Here is a 16,470-nt window from a genome sequence, read left to right as displayed (position 1 = left end):
GTCAAATATAAATAAATATTATAAATTCAGGTTATAAATAACTTAATATCCCGTACATGAGGCTATAAAAATACTGAAACGTAATGTACTAAATTGCTGTCGTAAACAAGATGACGACGAAAAGAGGAGAGCAATTAATGCCGAATGCTATGTTATAAAACAGAAAAGGGAAACAAAACTAACAATTTCTTTACTTGTGTGGTGTAAATTGAAGACTTATAAGAGTAAAAATGAACAAACAAAGAAACTGAAATCAATGTAGGGGAATGTGCGGCAAAGTAAAATGATGAAGTACTGTTCGTTTTCCTTAGCCGAGACTTAGCGCCAATTTACACATGGTCAGGTCCTCTGTGATTTTATCAAAATAGGGAGGGAAACCCGGAAGTAAAAAGTGCAAAATAACGTGTTCAAAGACAGCAAGTACGAGCGGTAAGTGCCCATCCTCAATCTATCGCTTCTTTTTGAAATGGAATCTGTCCTGAGTGGTAGTCTTCGCTTTCGAGGACGGACAGCATTTACTCTGTTTTTATTGCCGCTTAAGCCTTGGTTTCCTAGGAGCGAATCGCCGACCTTCGGCGTCGCATCTCGCCGAGAGGAAAACTTGATTCTTCTGCGCATGCGCGCCCGAGCTAAATCGACGTCATGAATGGCCACGCCGGAATCACTTGACTTTGATTTCAGCGTCACGCCGAGTAGCGATGCCAAAGCTCGGTGATTTCGCTTCTAGGAAACCAGGGCTTTATTCGGTAACATTTTAACTTTGTACTATTACATGTCTGTTCCAGTCAGGATAAATTTATCTATGAACATCACGTCATATAGTAATACAAGTAATTTTCAAAAGTTGATACTCATATTGTAATATTTTGTTATAAGTCATTAATTATTTTGCTATTATAACATGATAAATCTATTGGTGGCTGGTGCAGCGATCTAAAAAATATGCTTAAACTAAATAAACTACAGGCGACAATGAATAGGTCGTGTTCACACGTAGTATTGTTTTTCGAATTTTCTGAATAAAATTGCAATTCTATTCGGTCCCTCGAGTAACGAAGAGGGAAGAGGTCTAGAGATAAATATTTGTTGATATTTCTCTCTCTTTTCTTTTAGGGACCATTTGGTATGGAAGGACAAAAAGGCAACGACGGACCCCAAGGACAACATGTAAGAACAATGATTAGTCTTTTTCCATTAACTGAAAAATATTATTAATTATTTGTGACGCAATAGGTGTTCTTTGTTTTTGAAAACTTACGTGTCGCAACATTGTTGTTACACTTTCCGATGCATTTTTAAGTTAATTTATTAATGAGCTAGGACTTGCAAAATACTTTCATAAAATTTTAGGAAAATTGTAATTATTTGAAGAATGTGTATGCAATTTGTCATAAACTTCAAAAATGCTTTAAAGTAATCTTAGAACACTTATTAGGATAAAAATACACACACAAAAATAACCTATAAACCTTCATCTAGTGAATGTACTAAAGTTTTTGCAGATTGTTGAAAATAGAAATTTTGAGAGCTGAACACAGCCTTTTTAAAACGATTTTGAACAAATGTACCGCACAATGTTTTAAGATTAGTAAATGTGAATCGACAAAGTTATAAGGCACAAAATTAGCAGCTTACTGCAGTAATCTGCTAATTTTGTGTGTTTAAACGTTGTTGATTTACTTTTACTTCTCTGCTAAAAGGTATTTTTTTGTTTCTTATTTTAAGAGTAGTTGATAACTAATAAAATATTGGCATTATGGGTGAAATTTTGGTGTATCCGCTAATAATCAGTAGAGTATATAGGACATAGATTACGCATAATATTGGGAGAAAAGCATATTTGAGTCGTTAAATGTGACGAAATAAGCCTATGCTGTCAATGGTTTTACTCTCCATTTTGCACATACTATGGCCTATATCTCTGTTTCTAATGAATGTTAAGGCAGAAACTGTCCCATTTTTTGAATATGGGCGACCGGTTTTTTCAATCAATTCATTAAAAAAATTATAATTTTTTGTCGAATATAGCCATTTTAATAGTTTCGTGTATTCGATGTCCGAATACCTTAGAAATATTTACGAATTTATTTTATGTTAAATATACAGTGCTGGCCAAATTATTAGACTAAGACTGTTTTAAAAGCAAATTCTTTATTGATTACATAACTATAGACACATTAACGAACAGTGAAATAATTATATAATATTTAGTATGCATTCCCTTGTTCTTGATGAGCATTTTAAGTCTTTTTAGCATACACCATTCTTACACCATTTCTTAACTTTTTAAAAAAGGAGGTAAAAAATTGTTTATACTCACTATAATATATACTCACATACACATACTCACTAATTACCTAAAACTAACTTTAAATGTAACAGAACACACAAATAAAAAGAACTAGTGAACTGTTTAAGCTGATTGAGGTTATGTTCCTGGTAGGTAGATAAACAAAGAACATAAACAAAGCAGACAGTGCTGCCACCTGCAAACATTCAATTATGCTAAAATAACGTAATAATCAGTGTACAGTATGAACTGTACTTTAACAGTAAAACAAATAGTATTTTAGTAAATAGTGTACAAAAAAAAATCTCTTTAGTCTAATAATTTGGCCAGCACTGTACTTATGCTACTTAGAGAAATTATGTAATTTCTTTTTTAAAGGTTTTTTTTTCTTGAATATTATTTAGATTGTATTTGATAACGGCTGGAAAATCTGATAAAGCTAACATAATTGTCGTAAAAATACTGCTAGATTTTGCATAAGAGATAATTCGTGCTTTTTGTAAGTATGAAATGTTGGTAACTTTAAAAGAAATTATTGACCTTTTAGCTTTTTTGTTGTTAAAAAAGGGATTAAACTAAGTTATTACTCATCATAGTCATAAAGAAAAAGTTTAGTTACATTACTTTTACTAAAAAACATTATTTTGACTAGAAAACGAGTAATTTACTCATTCTAACACTAGTACGACCTACTAGTGGTGTCAAATATCAGTAGTTGAGAGTACTGATAGTGGTTTTGAGTAAAACGTTCGATTATTCAAGATTACCATGGAAAGTTTGTAGCTTGAATTTTTTCATGGACTGTTAACTTTTTTTATAGTATACTTTATGGTTTAATTTATTTGAAGGATTTTAAAACGCATTTGTAATAAAGGTATTGCTTACTTCCCAAACGAAGTTCATAGAAAAACACCTAACAAACACCTAAACTTCATACTAAAGAGACAAAAGCTTTTATGGCACAATGGTGCGTACATTTTAATAAACCTTTTAATTGACATTGTTTTACTTTGTGGTGCAAAGATCATGAGCGCGTCATATAACACGGAAATTGGAAAATAGATATGCTTTTTATTCATGTACGCACAGAGTTTAGATTAACTTCATATGCCTGGTGAATGTCTTGCTTCTTCATCTAAAGATCTTTATAAATAAATATGAAAAAAATAGTTATGAAAGTAAAATAGATAAATACAGGGTGTAAAACTGAAAAAGATAATAAAACAATAAATTTAGAAAATTAAAATTGGCAAATGCAAAATTTAGTAAAATTTTCCAGCAAGTTATGCAATACTAACTACAATAAACAAAACAATTAATGAAATTCAATGTCTTTAAACTATCAAAACAGTATTGCTATTTTAATACTTTGACAGTACTATAATATATCAATCGACCAACAAACTATCGGTCAAGAAAATTCAAACCTTTTGAATTAAAAGTTAAAGCTATTTTTTTTTCTTTGTTTCAATGATCTTAAGCTTAAAAATTTTGAACCGCATTCTCACTTTACCTTCTGTTTTAGGGTTTAGAAGGTCCACCTGGTCCGAAAGGTGCTCAGGTAAGTTTACAAAGTATTTTCTTATTTTCTATCTTTCGATAACCAAAATAGCTTGATGCGCATTTGACGTTTTCATAAATTGCTGTTTATTAGTTCATTACATTATTTTCATGCGCATTTAATGTCATTTTAGTATTTGCAGAAAGCCCTTCATTTCAATTTTCAAATGCCCCCTAATTGATGGGACTGCATTTTCAGTCTTGGAATTCTCACTTTTAATATATAAAAAATATTCCTTCTTAAAATTACAGCAGTTTAAAAAATTTTTTGGTATGCATGAATTAAAGAAAAATAATAATATACTCCTATTTTGGCTGTCACAGTTACCTTCTTGAAGCAATTTTTTAGTTCAAGGTTCAAAAATGCTGATGTAACTTAAATTAAAATACATAACTCATAGATTTTTCAATAAGCATTAAAACTAATGTTAATATTGACTCTTATCATAATTTACTGCATTAATGGCTCATAGCTTTGCCTCCAGTGCCTAGTAAAATTTTGCTTTTGCGTATTGTATTTGCTTATCCTTCAATTTGTATTTTAAATTTGCTTGTTAATAATGCTTTTCCCCTTTTAGGGTCCTACAGGTCCAAAAGGCGATGCTGGTCCTTCGGTAATTTTTTTAATATTTTACTTATAAAAAAGCTGTTCAAAATAGTGTTATTTTCAAATTAACTTTATCAACAGATCACTGCAAAGTTTTTGTGTCTCGGAACGAAAAATATTGACGTTGAAAATTCTATCGTTCACTAAACTAGTTGACCAACTTTTTCACTTTGACAATTTTTTCAAATTATCCTTGGGATTTGGCTGAGTACATTGATAACACCACCCAATTGTTGTTATAGGTAATATAAAGGGTGTTTTATATTGAATGGGACCAAAAGAATATAGCCTATTACAAATTCTGCAATTGATCTGCTTACCCCGAAATGAATTGATTCTGAGCAGTGCCGGTTCTTCGATTTTTCTACGCCGCGCCGCGGAAAATCTTGAAACTGTTGCCCATGCACACTGCACAGCTTCTTTCAAGCATTTACATCGAGTTACAGTGAAAAAAAGCACAGTAATTGAGTGAAGTAGGCAACCGAGGCAAAGACTGCAGCTAGCTTCCGCCTAGATTCGGCACTGATTCTAAAGCTATTATCATAGAACTTTTAAACATGTAGTAACAGTGAAAACTCTTCTGGTTACGATCACAGCTAGGGACACTGCTATATGAAATGACGCCATCTGCATAGGGTGTAATGGGGAAAAACATACGCTTTAAAATACGCCAAAATAAGAAATTTTAGCGCAAAATTTCGTAAAGTAATAAATTGTTGAGTCATACCATCGAACGATGGGTATTAAAGTGCATAGTCACACTATCAAACGGCGTGTGAAGCAGTAGCAGGTCAATAGTCTACCTAATGGCTCTATTGGTAGTGCTGGAGAAAAAATGCCACTGTTCTAATTGGAAACCGAGATCCCCAGATCTAACATCTTGGGATCTTTCCTATGGTATTCTTTTAAAGACCGAGTGTTTGGGCCTCCATTTGTTCCTTCCATACTTCTGTAAAGCCTGGGGAAAGGGAGATAACACCTTGAAGTTGCCAATAGCTAAAGCACTTGAATTATTAACAGCGTCTACCTTATCCTGAGTGTGGTAGGAACTAGAATACCGTTTAGCTATGTGTTATGTGGCCGGAAGGTCACTGATAGAACGTGTATATAAACTTGGAAAACTATAGTTTCAATGTAAATTTCATTTGCTAAATTACAGTAATTACAGCGTTCACAGATGTTAAGCTATAAGTTACTACCTTTATTACTTTTAAGGGTGGTAACTTATTGCTTAGTACCCAAATTTTGTCTACAGTTGATGAGTTGAACCGTACCATTGCTGCAGACTCTCGCTCATGTCTCGCCAAATTTACTTTAATTACCAGTTTGCTTGCATTCTCAGATTCAATGAGATGACATTGGCTTCTAGCTGTTATTGTCTATTCCAGTATGATAAGGCCATAACAAGGATGAATATGCGGTCTCTGAATGACATTACCAGGCTGTCGGTATGTTACATGTAGTTTACAGGTGTGCTTTCTTTTTGTCATATTCAATATGAAACTAGTTGTTGTTCTTATTGCTCGTAGCTCTGCCATTGAATGTACGTGGAGTGATAACTAGTAATTTTAAAAAAATGATACTTCAGAAATGCTTAACTGAAATAAACTGAAGAAAAGAAAAAGAAAAGGTTAAGAAAGAAGAACTGCGCTGACGTAAACAAGCTTCAAATTTTTTTCTAGTTCAAAAGTTATTTATTTCATTGCAAAAGAAATACTTATCATAGCAATTTTAAACTTTAAATTTTTATTTCAACCGGTTGATATTAATGTAAAACATACAAAGCTACTTGAAAAAGAATTTTTCATAGAAATTAGAATGAGAATCAAATAACTGTTGACATTTAACATGAATCAAATGTTTTGAGACAAAGTATATTATATTCTAATTCCTTTTCTTGAAACTTATTTGCGCCTCCTGCCGCTTTTTTATTAAAGCGTGTTTCAATTTTTAAAATTTATTTTAAACTTAAAGTTTTTAAAAAAAATAACATTAATAACAGAATTTTATATCATTATGAATTATTAAAAAATGTGTTATTGATTCAACCTTTTTTTATTTTAGGGTCCGCCAGGTCCACCAGTAAGTTATCATGCTTCATTATTTTACTTTTCTATGTCATAATTTGTCCAAGTGATAAAAAATGACTAATGATCAATTTATTTCAATGTCAAAGCTCCGTTTGTTTTTCACACTTTAACAACTCGAGCTGGTATAAATTTATGTTTTTCCTACTAGCTTCACCATTTACTGTAGGCTCGCCTTTACATGTTCTTTATGCCATTGAGATTTGCTTTTCTATCACTTATACTTTATCACGTTTCATACTGAGCTTACGAAATACTTCTGTGCTTGGAAAAGAAAATAGTGAGGCTGAAAAAATAATAGAAATATTAATTCATGTGGTAAAGGTTACAAATTCATGATGTACAATATAATGGAGTAAATAAGACCCCATTGCATCCATAAATATTCCAGACCTGGAATGCCAGTAAAACATAGTTGAATCCTGAGTAAACGATGGTGAGCTCTCTTGAAGTTCAAGAGTTCAAGCTAATAAGTAAGGAACAATTTTGGTTTTTCTCAAAAGATTTATGCCAAATATCTTTTTTCTAGTCTTATCGCAGCTATTAAAAGCTTTTATTATGCTTGATCTTCCCTGTTTGATTGGGTGGGACAACATTTGTAATCACTGACAAAAATCGAATACGAATACTACACTCTAAGAAATTTCACTGTTAGAATACGGTCAGTGACCGGCAGAAAATGGTCCGGTCACTGCCCGTAAAAATAATATTCTGCCCGTAATCTTTCATGACCGTAAAAATAATAGGTTTGCCCGTAATTTCCTCCCCGTAAAATAAAAGGGGAGTGACCGTAAATTGACAATGTGCCCGTGAAAATTATATTCCTTTTTCTACGGCCACTGCCCGTAAATTGACTATGTGCCCGTAAAAGCTAGAATTTGTTTTCTACGCCCATTGACCGTAAATTGATATTGTTCCCGTAAAAGCTAAAATTTATTTTCTAGTTCTATTGCCCGTAATTTGATATTGCTCCCGTAAAAGCTAGAATTTATTCTCTACGCCGATTGCCCGTAAATTGATATTACTTCCGTAAAAGCTATAATTCGTTTTCTAGGATCACTGCCCGTAAATTGGCGTTATGCTCATAAAACTTTTCTATGGTCACTGCCTCCTGTAAATTAACATGATGTTCATAAAAAAAATGTCATTCTTTATCGTCACTGCTCACAAATTATTAGGTGCTTTAAAACTTAGTTTATTGTCATATAAGAACCAAGTTATAAATAAAAGTTTTAAGAACACATGAAAATGCAAGTCATTTTTACAATTCAATTAATGCGTAAAATAGGCTAACACTGTTAGTAATGCAGTTTGAGGACCCCAGTTGCCGGAATTATAAATATTCTATTAAATGATCTCTAAAAATGAGAATGCATGTTTAAGAGAGAGAAGTATAAAAAGAAATATGGAAAAAATCCAGTGAAATAAGGGAAACTAAACTGAAAAAAAAAAAAAACAAAAAACAAATTCAGTAAAGCTTTTTTACTGTATGGATTATAGTAAAATACAACACTTAATATTTTATGTAAAATGCTTACATACACAATAATTTGTTTCATCGCTAAAACACATGTTACCAATATTGGCAACTAGTGTTTTTTTAATGGTTCGTCCATTGCCTTTACTTGTTTGCTAACCTCGTTCATTCAAAGAACATAGAACATTCAAAAAAGTTATATAAATTATTAAAAAACATATTTATACTTCATATTTAAAAAGTTATTAATTAATTAAATTATACATAAATTAAAAACTTGTGCAGTCGACTTCAAAAATAGACTGCATTTTTTACTAGCTAGCATAAACTTGTGGATAAATTAATTTTTAAACACCATAAGTATCTATTAAAGGTAAGCATCTCGAAAACAATTTTATCGAGAGAAAGAATTTTAGCTCAAAAATTATTACCAAAAAAATATGTGAGCATGTCTACATAAGAAATAAGAAGAGACAATATCCAGAAGTGTCAACAATGAAAACAAAGAGTTTAAAACATCAAAAAGGTTTATTTTACACTAATTACAAGTTAAATAACAACATAATTACAAATAAACTTTTTCAGAAGAGAAATTATGGTCAAATTTTTCAAAACTTGGTTGAATCACTTTTTCCAAATCTTTATTCCTTTTGGATCCTTTAGTTCAGTAACTTATCCAAAATATTGCCCTAAAAAGAAATCACCATAAGGAAAATTAAGAATGATTTATTTTTCACACATTTAAAGCAGAGCAGCATTCTCACTAAATAGTAGAGACGTACCGAGTAGCACTTTGGCCGAGTAGCCGAGTACCGAGTACTCGGCCTTTTATTACTCGGCCGAGTACCGAGTTACCGAGTACTCGGCAGAGTTTCAAGTACCAATTATGTTTTAAGAAGAACCACTGACACACATGTGATGAATTTTGAACTTATTGGAATAGTAGTATAAACCTCCTTGTCCATATAATAGTTTTTAAAACTAAATTCCTGCTGAAATTTAATTACGCATTATATATATACAATTTTGTTTGCGTCAAAAATTTTACAAAAAAATATTTTTTTAAATTAAAAATAAATAAAAGGTATGATTAATCAAGTTGGAATTAAAACAAATTACAGTAAAATCCCTCTAATGCGGACACTAACAGGACAAATTTTTTGTCCGCAATAGAGAGGTGTCAGCAGGACAGGGGTTAAATAATGTTATTTGCATTGGAACTGGGGAATTAAAAATTGTCCGCATAAGAGGGGTGTCCGTTAGGAGGGGTTTCACTGTATACCAATCAATTATAGTTCTAATCTGCCAAACATAAATAATTTTTAAAAGCAGATAAAACAAATGTGCAGGAACACTCCAGACACATGTTTCTGCCCCCCCCCCCCCCCCCCCCGTTACAAGGAACGTCTTTTTCAGTGCATAACATGTGAGCTAAAGAATGTAAAGACATTCAACAAAAAAATACGACTTTTGTCGGATGCCTCTAAATCTACGAGCCCCCATTTTGTGCATTGAAAAAGGAATTCCTTGTAATGCCAAAACACATGACTGCAGAGTTCCTGCACTGTACTTTTAAGGTTGTTTTATTTTTTAAGCAAAGGTATTTTTACATTTTTTATAACTAATTTTTGTTTGTAGCAAAAATCCATTTTTAATATAAAAATTCCATATTTTCTATACTTACATTTCTTGCGTAATTTTTAATAAATAAGTTTTATTAACTTTGGGGACATTAAAATAAAGATTTATTCCATTGAAGCATTACAAACTTCATTATTCTCAAAATTTAAATTTGACTTATAAATTTTAATTGTAAATGATTGCAGAATATAATGCTTGCTCTTTTTTTTATAAATTTTAGTATCTGTCTTGGACAATATTCAATTTTTTGCAACTACTCGGTATTGGCCGAGTATCTGATCAGAATTTGGCCGAGTACCGAGTACTCGGCAAATTGGCCGAGTACGGAGTAGTTACCGAGTACTCGGTACGTCTCTACTAAATAGTGAAAATCAAAATAAAGCATTTTAAAGCACCCTATTTTTTTTCACCCGTTTCCCTGGTTTCATAAGGTTTTCCTCCCTAATATGATGTTCAAAGGATTTTTACAAAATTTCCAGGAATCCTAGGAAAAAGCACATGCATACATAGAAATATAAGCTATAATAAAATTAAACAAAAAATTAAGGCTAGATCAAAAGACATCGTAACTGCTAAAATGTATAAATCTTAAGCTTAATGCATAAAAGCTGGTAAACATGTAAATATCGAAAAATTTGTTTCTTCAAATCAAACGAATGACAAAGAAAAGCATTTTTCCGACATCAATTCAAAATATGTGGTCTGTTTTGAAAAGAAAACAAAATGAGGTTATGAATATTTAGTGAACATCAATTTCAAAAAAAGAAAAAAAAATCAATTGAAAACATAAACAATAATGATGATCATTAAGAGATATAATTAAACATAAAGCACTTTGGAGTCTTGCAAAGATCTCGGGGGAAACCTGCAACTGTAGTACAAGTATAAGGGGAAATTTCAGGGAAAAAACATTTTGGCATTTTTAGTGCCAATACTGGCTATTTCCTGACGGGCATCTACAGTATGATAAACAGATATTGAAAACACCTTTTTTCAGAGCATAAGCATCTAAGCTTTTGGACCCCATACATAAGCATGGTAGCAGATTTTCTAATAGAGGGGCTAAGGGGGGCCACAAGGGATAAATAAAAATAAACTATTTTATTAGATAAATTTTCATTCATTTTCCCATACATAAATAAAATTTTTAAACAAATTTTATAAATAAAAACATAAAACATATTTGAATAAGACCACTTTTGTTCGCTATGGGAATAATATCGGAGTCCGAGTCCAGTCCTAAAGGATGCATTTGTACTGGTTTAATATTTGTATTTTTTTTCCAAGTTCGAAAAGAAAAGTAAAGACAGAAAACATGTTGCATTGTTGGAAGGAAAAAGAAACTCCGGGAATCTTCAACTCCTTTACCCCAAAATAAGAGACAGCAAATTTATTGGTCAAAAATTTTTTAAGTACAAAGAAGCTAACCAATGTATGACTAACCAATTTTTAATGCTTGAAAGAACTGTCATGGAAAAATTAAGTTTTTTAAATCAATTTCAATTTTTTCCTCCATACATTCAGAAAAAACTAGTTTTAAATTTTAAACTTTAAATCTTTTTGGATTTCCTTTTTAACTGAAAACTTATTTCATGCTCAAGATCCATATAGATGTTCCAATAAGTGAAAATTTTCCCTTGTGTATGTCAGTTGATCGTTAAAAAAAGATCTATATTCGGCACTTGACCCAGTAGCAAGAACTTGGGTCGAGTACTCAGTAATCATCCTAAGTACTACTCAACTACACTAAATTACTGCAATCAATAGTAGGACAATGTTTTCAACCACACATGCACACTGGGTTTAAACATGCATACCCACCAACTTTGAAAAAGCTCATCATTTAAATTAGGGATACATTGAGTATGCAGTTGATTTTTGGTATACTGATGGCTATTTGGCACACAAAACCGAATACTTGGTTTGGCTGAATACCTTAATATTTAGTCAGCAATTGAATAGTAAATAACATAAATAGTTGACAATTAGTAGGCAAAAAATTTTTTATACAATGAATGTATAGTACTCTAGTACAAACTTCCAACCTGCTATTTACTAATATTATCACATTTGGGTAATTCTTTAGAAAACGTAACTTTTGAATGCAAATATTTTTCAATCTCGAAAAATTTTGTTTCTTTTTTTTTCCCGTTCTTACATGAAAGTGTTACCTACTAGAAGTAACCATAAACAATGGCCCAGCTAAGTTTTAATTATTTTACGCATAAATAAAAAATAAAATAATCCCTTGTTCGTAGAAATTTTTTTTAAAAAAAGAAAAAAAAAACTTTTAGTATTTAAAAATTGAGGCCAATTTAATATCAAAGTAGTAGTTTTGTTAATTGTGCAATCAATCAGCTATTTTAATGATTAGTAGGAATATAATATTAAGTTCTCTTAATTAAAGTATGGTTTAATTAGTAGTTTCAAATACATGTAAAATACTACTAAAATGAACTAAACCACAATATTAAAAAGTTAAATATACTTAAACAATTATCATTTGAGGCACTTGTGAAAGGAATAATTAATAAATAAGTATATACTTTTAATTAAGTTATTAAGCAACATAAACAGCCACACAAGGTGTGTGACATGCCACGGAAATGAAATTCACACGTTACGAACCAAAAATAAACTAAAATAAAACTTATTATTCAAAAATTGGTGGCAGGTTTAAATCGATATATTTTTGATGAAATTAAAAATCATTGTTAAATGAATTGTTCCTAAAATTTTTTACTGTAAAAGGCATGTGACAGAAAAGTTACTTTTTGAAGAATGACTCATTTAAGGTGATTTTAGTGCAAGAGAAAACATTCAGATGTTACATTTAAGTTTCGTAGCTTTTCACTTTCTTTTATATCTTACGCCACATAAACATTTTTTTTTAACCGCTTATAAGTCATAAGTATGAAACTAAACTCAGTGGCGCAAAATTAGAGGCAATCCCACCGTGCCCATATCAATCTTCATGACAGAGGGCTGTGGGGTGCAAAGGCAGGTGTTCTAGTAAGGTGGACAGCCGAACGTGGAACCTCCAGTGTTTAGTTTCCAAGCATGCTTGGTACTCATTTTATTGACCCACTTATGGGATGAAAGGTCGAATCAACTGTGCCCAACGGGGAATTAAACTCAAATCTGCAATGAGGAGGCACAAAGTGCCACTGGACTTCTTAGGTATGAAACACTAAGCAGAAAAAATTAATTTGTGAAACGTTTCTCGTCTCACAAATGTTTAAAAAAGGCAATTTATAACGTGCAAAGAAAACTCAGAAATTAAATTTTGCAGCATTTTGATTTCGGAAGTTTTACCATTCAAAATATTATGTAATGCTTAAAACAAAATAATTAATCTACAGAAAATAGATAAGCATCCTCAATTCTGAATTGCCATAAAATAAAAATTCAAAAATTACATTTTTTAGCCAAATATTCAGTCTTCAGTCAAATATTCGACTAGAATTCTAATAAAATATTCGCTCAAAAACATAATTGAACTATCAAATAATCCAAAAGAAATCAATAACCAAACTCTCGACAACAAACATTCTTTTATAACACTATTTAATTAAAACACTAAAGAAACAATCATTTAAAAAACACAAAGGTATCTGTTCCACAATAGTGGAGGCTCATCCCCTAAAAGACGGTGCCTCAAAGAAGGACATTCCTAAAAAAGACACCCTTACAGTAAATTTTATTAGCAGTCTACTTTTGGTTCTTTTCAATAGTAAATGAGTGTTACTGATATGATTAATATAATTCTTAGATTGCAAACATCGCAATTGGAAAACAAAATATCAAACATATCATACTATTTTGAACACGCTTAAAATAAATTTCTGCTAAGATAAACTACATTTGTGATCCCTGTCCTTTTGATTGTTAATGATTGATATTTGGATAAGATAAACTAAGGTGAAGGCTAGAGACGTACCGAGTACTCGGTAACTACTCGGTACTCGGCCTACTCGGCTAATATGCCGAGTACTCGGTACTCGGCCAAATTTTGATCAGATACTCGGCCAATACCGAGTAGTTGCAAAAAATTGAATATATAATTAAATTTACAAAAAAGCTCAAGCATATATAATTTTCTGCAACTATTTACAATTCAAATTTAAATTTTAAGAATAATGAAGTTTGAAATACTTCAATGAAATAAATCTTGGTTCGAATGTCTAGAAAGTTAATAAAACTTTTTTGTTAAAAATTGTGCAAATATGGAATTTTTGCTACACAAACTAAAATTAGTTATAAGATATATAAAAATACCTTAGCTTTAAAAATAAAAGGAAATAAAACAACATTAGAAGCACAGTGCAGGATCACTGCAGACACGTGTTTTGGCGTTACGAGGAATTTCTTTTTCAATGCACAAAATGTGAGCTCGTTGATTTAAAGGCATCCGGCAAAAGTCGAATTTTTTGTCGTATGCCTTTACATTTTTTAGTTCACATGTTATGCACTGAAAAGACGATCCTTGTAACACAGAAAAACGTGTCTGCAGTGTTCCTGCACATTTGTTTTTTTGCTTTTAAATATTATTTGTTTATCGAACTAGACCTATAATGAATAAATTTGTGTAATTTGTTTTAATTCCAACTTGATAAGTCATACCTTTTATTTATTCATTTTTAATTTAAAAAATATTATTTTTGCAAAATTTTGTAGTTAAATTTCAGCAGGAATTTAGTTTAAAAACTATTATATGGACAAGGAGGTCTATACTACTATTTCAATAAGTTCAAAATTCATCGATGTGTGTCGGTGGTCCTTCTTTCAACATAAATGGTACTGGGAAACTCGGCCGAGTAGTGAAAGGCCGAATTACTCGGTAACTCGGTACTCGGCCGAGTAGTAAAAGGCCGAGTACTCGGTACTCGGCTACTCGGCCAAAGTGCTACTCGGTACGTCTCTAGTGAAGGCCAATAGATTATAAAGGTCCCTTGGAGTTAGTTTTAATAAGGTTTGACTGTATTTTCAAAATAAATATGGAAATCTGTGCATCTTACATGCAACGATGGATACAAGGTGAGGGTCATAATTCTCTGCCGACATTATTATCCAATCACTTTGTGCTCAAATATACTTAATGAATAACCTGCAAACAATTGGAGTATTTTTTTTTTTAAATTCACTTAATATTTTTTAAAGTAAAAATCTGGAATACAACTTCCTTTCATTGCTTTTAAAATTAATTAGTATTGTTTATGTCCCACAAGGTGCTTTATTTCTGGATAAGTTATTGCTTTAATTGACACCCAAATATTTTCAGAATTTTTTATGCACCTTAAAAATATTCTTCAGCATGATCAGCCCTAAAATAGCAGTATCTAACCCCCTGATATCAACCTTTTCATCATTTATAAGTTGTACCACAAAAGATGGCTAATGCACTTCTTTTGTCATAAGTAGGATCAGGCCCGGCATTTTAACTACTGTGAATGCGTTAGGCATTAGGATCGGCAATGGGGTTAAAACCAAGGATTCTGGGAGGAATTGAGCCCCTAAAACCTCCTAACTGGCAGCGTCCGTGCATACCCTAGCCATGCTCATCTTTTTTTCTTGGGAGAAAGGGAGGGGGGAAATCCCCCCCCCCTCCAATGACGAGCATGGATGGGTATGCAGTGAGACAGCCAGGGTTGAGATTTTAACTGTTGAAAGCTGCCCAAGTATCCTTGGTTGTAGCACATGTTACCGATCCGAAATACAGTAGTTTATATACGTATAAGGCAAGGGGGCCCATATAGGGGTGAAGGGGGGCTAGAGCCCCCCTTGAAATTAGAATTTCCTTGCTTTTAGTACTTTTTTCCTTGCAAAAATGTAAAAACATTTCTCCAGCCATTAATGAATAAGTTATTAAAAATGTCAAATTTTAATGACTCTAATCTGTCCTGAAATCAGTTTCCATGGGGAAAACATATAGCTACACCACAGGGAAAATATTTGAGCCCCCCCCCCCCCCCCCTTGCAACTTTGCATATGGGCGCCCTGCCTATACAATACAATACAAATAGGACGTGTTCTCATACCTATACAATACAAATAGACTACCTAAGATTACAAAATGAAGAGTTCTGTTTTCGTGTCCAGTTCATCGGACATCACTCTGTGGCACAATTATACTGAACATTTTATATTCTTTTAAATTTATTATAAAATTTTATTATTTGATATCGATAACATTTAAATATTAAATACAACAGCGACCAGAAATAAAAGCACTGAATACAAGTAACAAGTAGAAAAATTAAAATTGTTAGTTTAAGAGCAAAGAAACTGATCGTCGCTCAATAGAGTTTAGAAAAACATTTCTTAAAATAAAATATTAATACATACCTCTAAATAAATTCCGATGAAACACTTCTTGATCCAGAAGTTAATTTTCATCCAATTGTGCAAACTGGATCAAACTTAAAAGCAAGGATTGTCTGGGTGAAAGAAAATTCAACTAAGTATATGGAACAAAATAAAAAATGGTAGGTATGATTATGCATCATTTATATAAAAAAACTCCAGATTAAATAAAAAATTATTAAATAAAAACAAAAACCCGACTGCGTAAAAACCAAAAAAACTAACAAGAAAAATGTATAAGCCCAGTAGTTTAGAATGTATTAAGTACTACTAAATAACTACACCGTTGAAATAGTTTTATAACAGTACACACATAAGACAAAGCATAAATTCAAAAGCAGAACAGAAGGATCAACAGTAACGGCCCATTCCTTTCTGATTCAAGAACCCCGTAAAGTTTGAATGAACGACATTTTCGAAAACGTTTTCGATTTCGGGTAGTTTT

At 31.8% G+C, this 16,470-nt stretch overlaps 1 protein-coding gene across 1 annotated transcript in view; it reads left to right on the top strand.

Annotated features, from left to right (window-relative positions):
- LOC129230586 (collagen alpha-1(V) chain-like) overlaps nucleotides 1-16,470 on the top strand; it is a 161,085-nt gene that overhangs the window by 130,772 nt on the left and 13,843 nt on the right. The window contains exons 57-60 of the mRNA XM_054864990.1: nucleotides 1,114-1,167; nucleotides 3,816-3,851; nucleotides 4,429-4,464; nucleotides 6,522-6,539. Coding sequence (XP_054720965.1) covers nucleotides 1,114-1,167; nucleotides 3,816-3,851; nucleotides 4,429-4,464; nucleotides 6,522-6,539 — 144 coding nt within the window. The remainder of the gene's footprint in view (nucleotides 1-1,113; nucleotides 1,168-3,815; nucleotides 3,852-4,428; nucleotides 4,465-6,521; nucleotides 6,540-16,470) is intronic.

This window comes from Uloborus diversus, chromosome 9 (assembly GCF_026930045.1).
Source record: "Uloborus diversus isolate 005 chromosome 9, Udiv.v.3.1, whole genome shotgun sequence".
NCBI classification, from domain to species: Eukaryota; Metazoa; Arthropoda; class Arachnida; order Araneae; family Uloboridae; genus Uloborus; species Uloborus diversus.
Note: the sequence above shows the minus strand (reverse complement) of the source record. Positions and strands in the feature narration are given on the sequence as shown.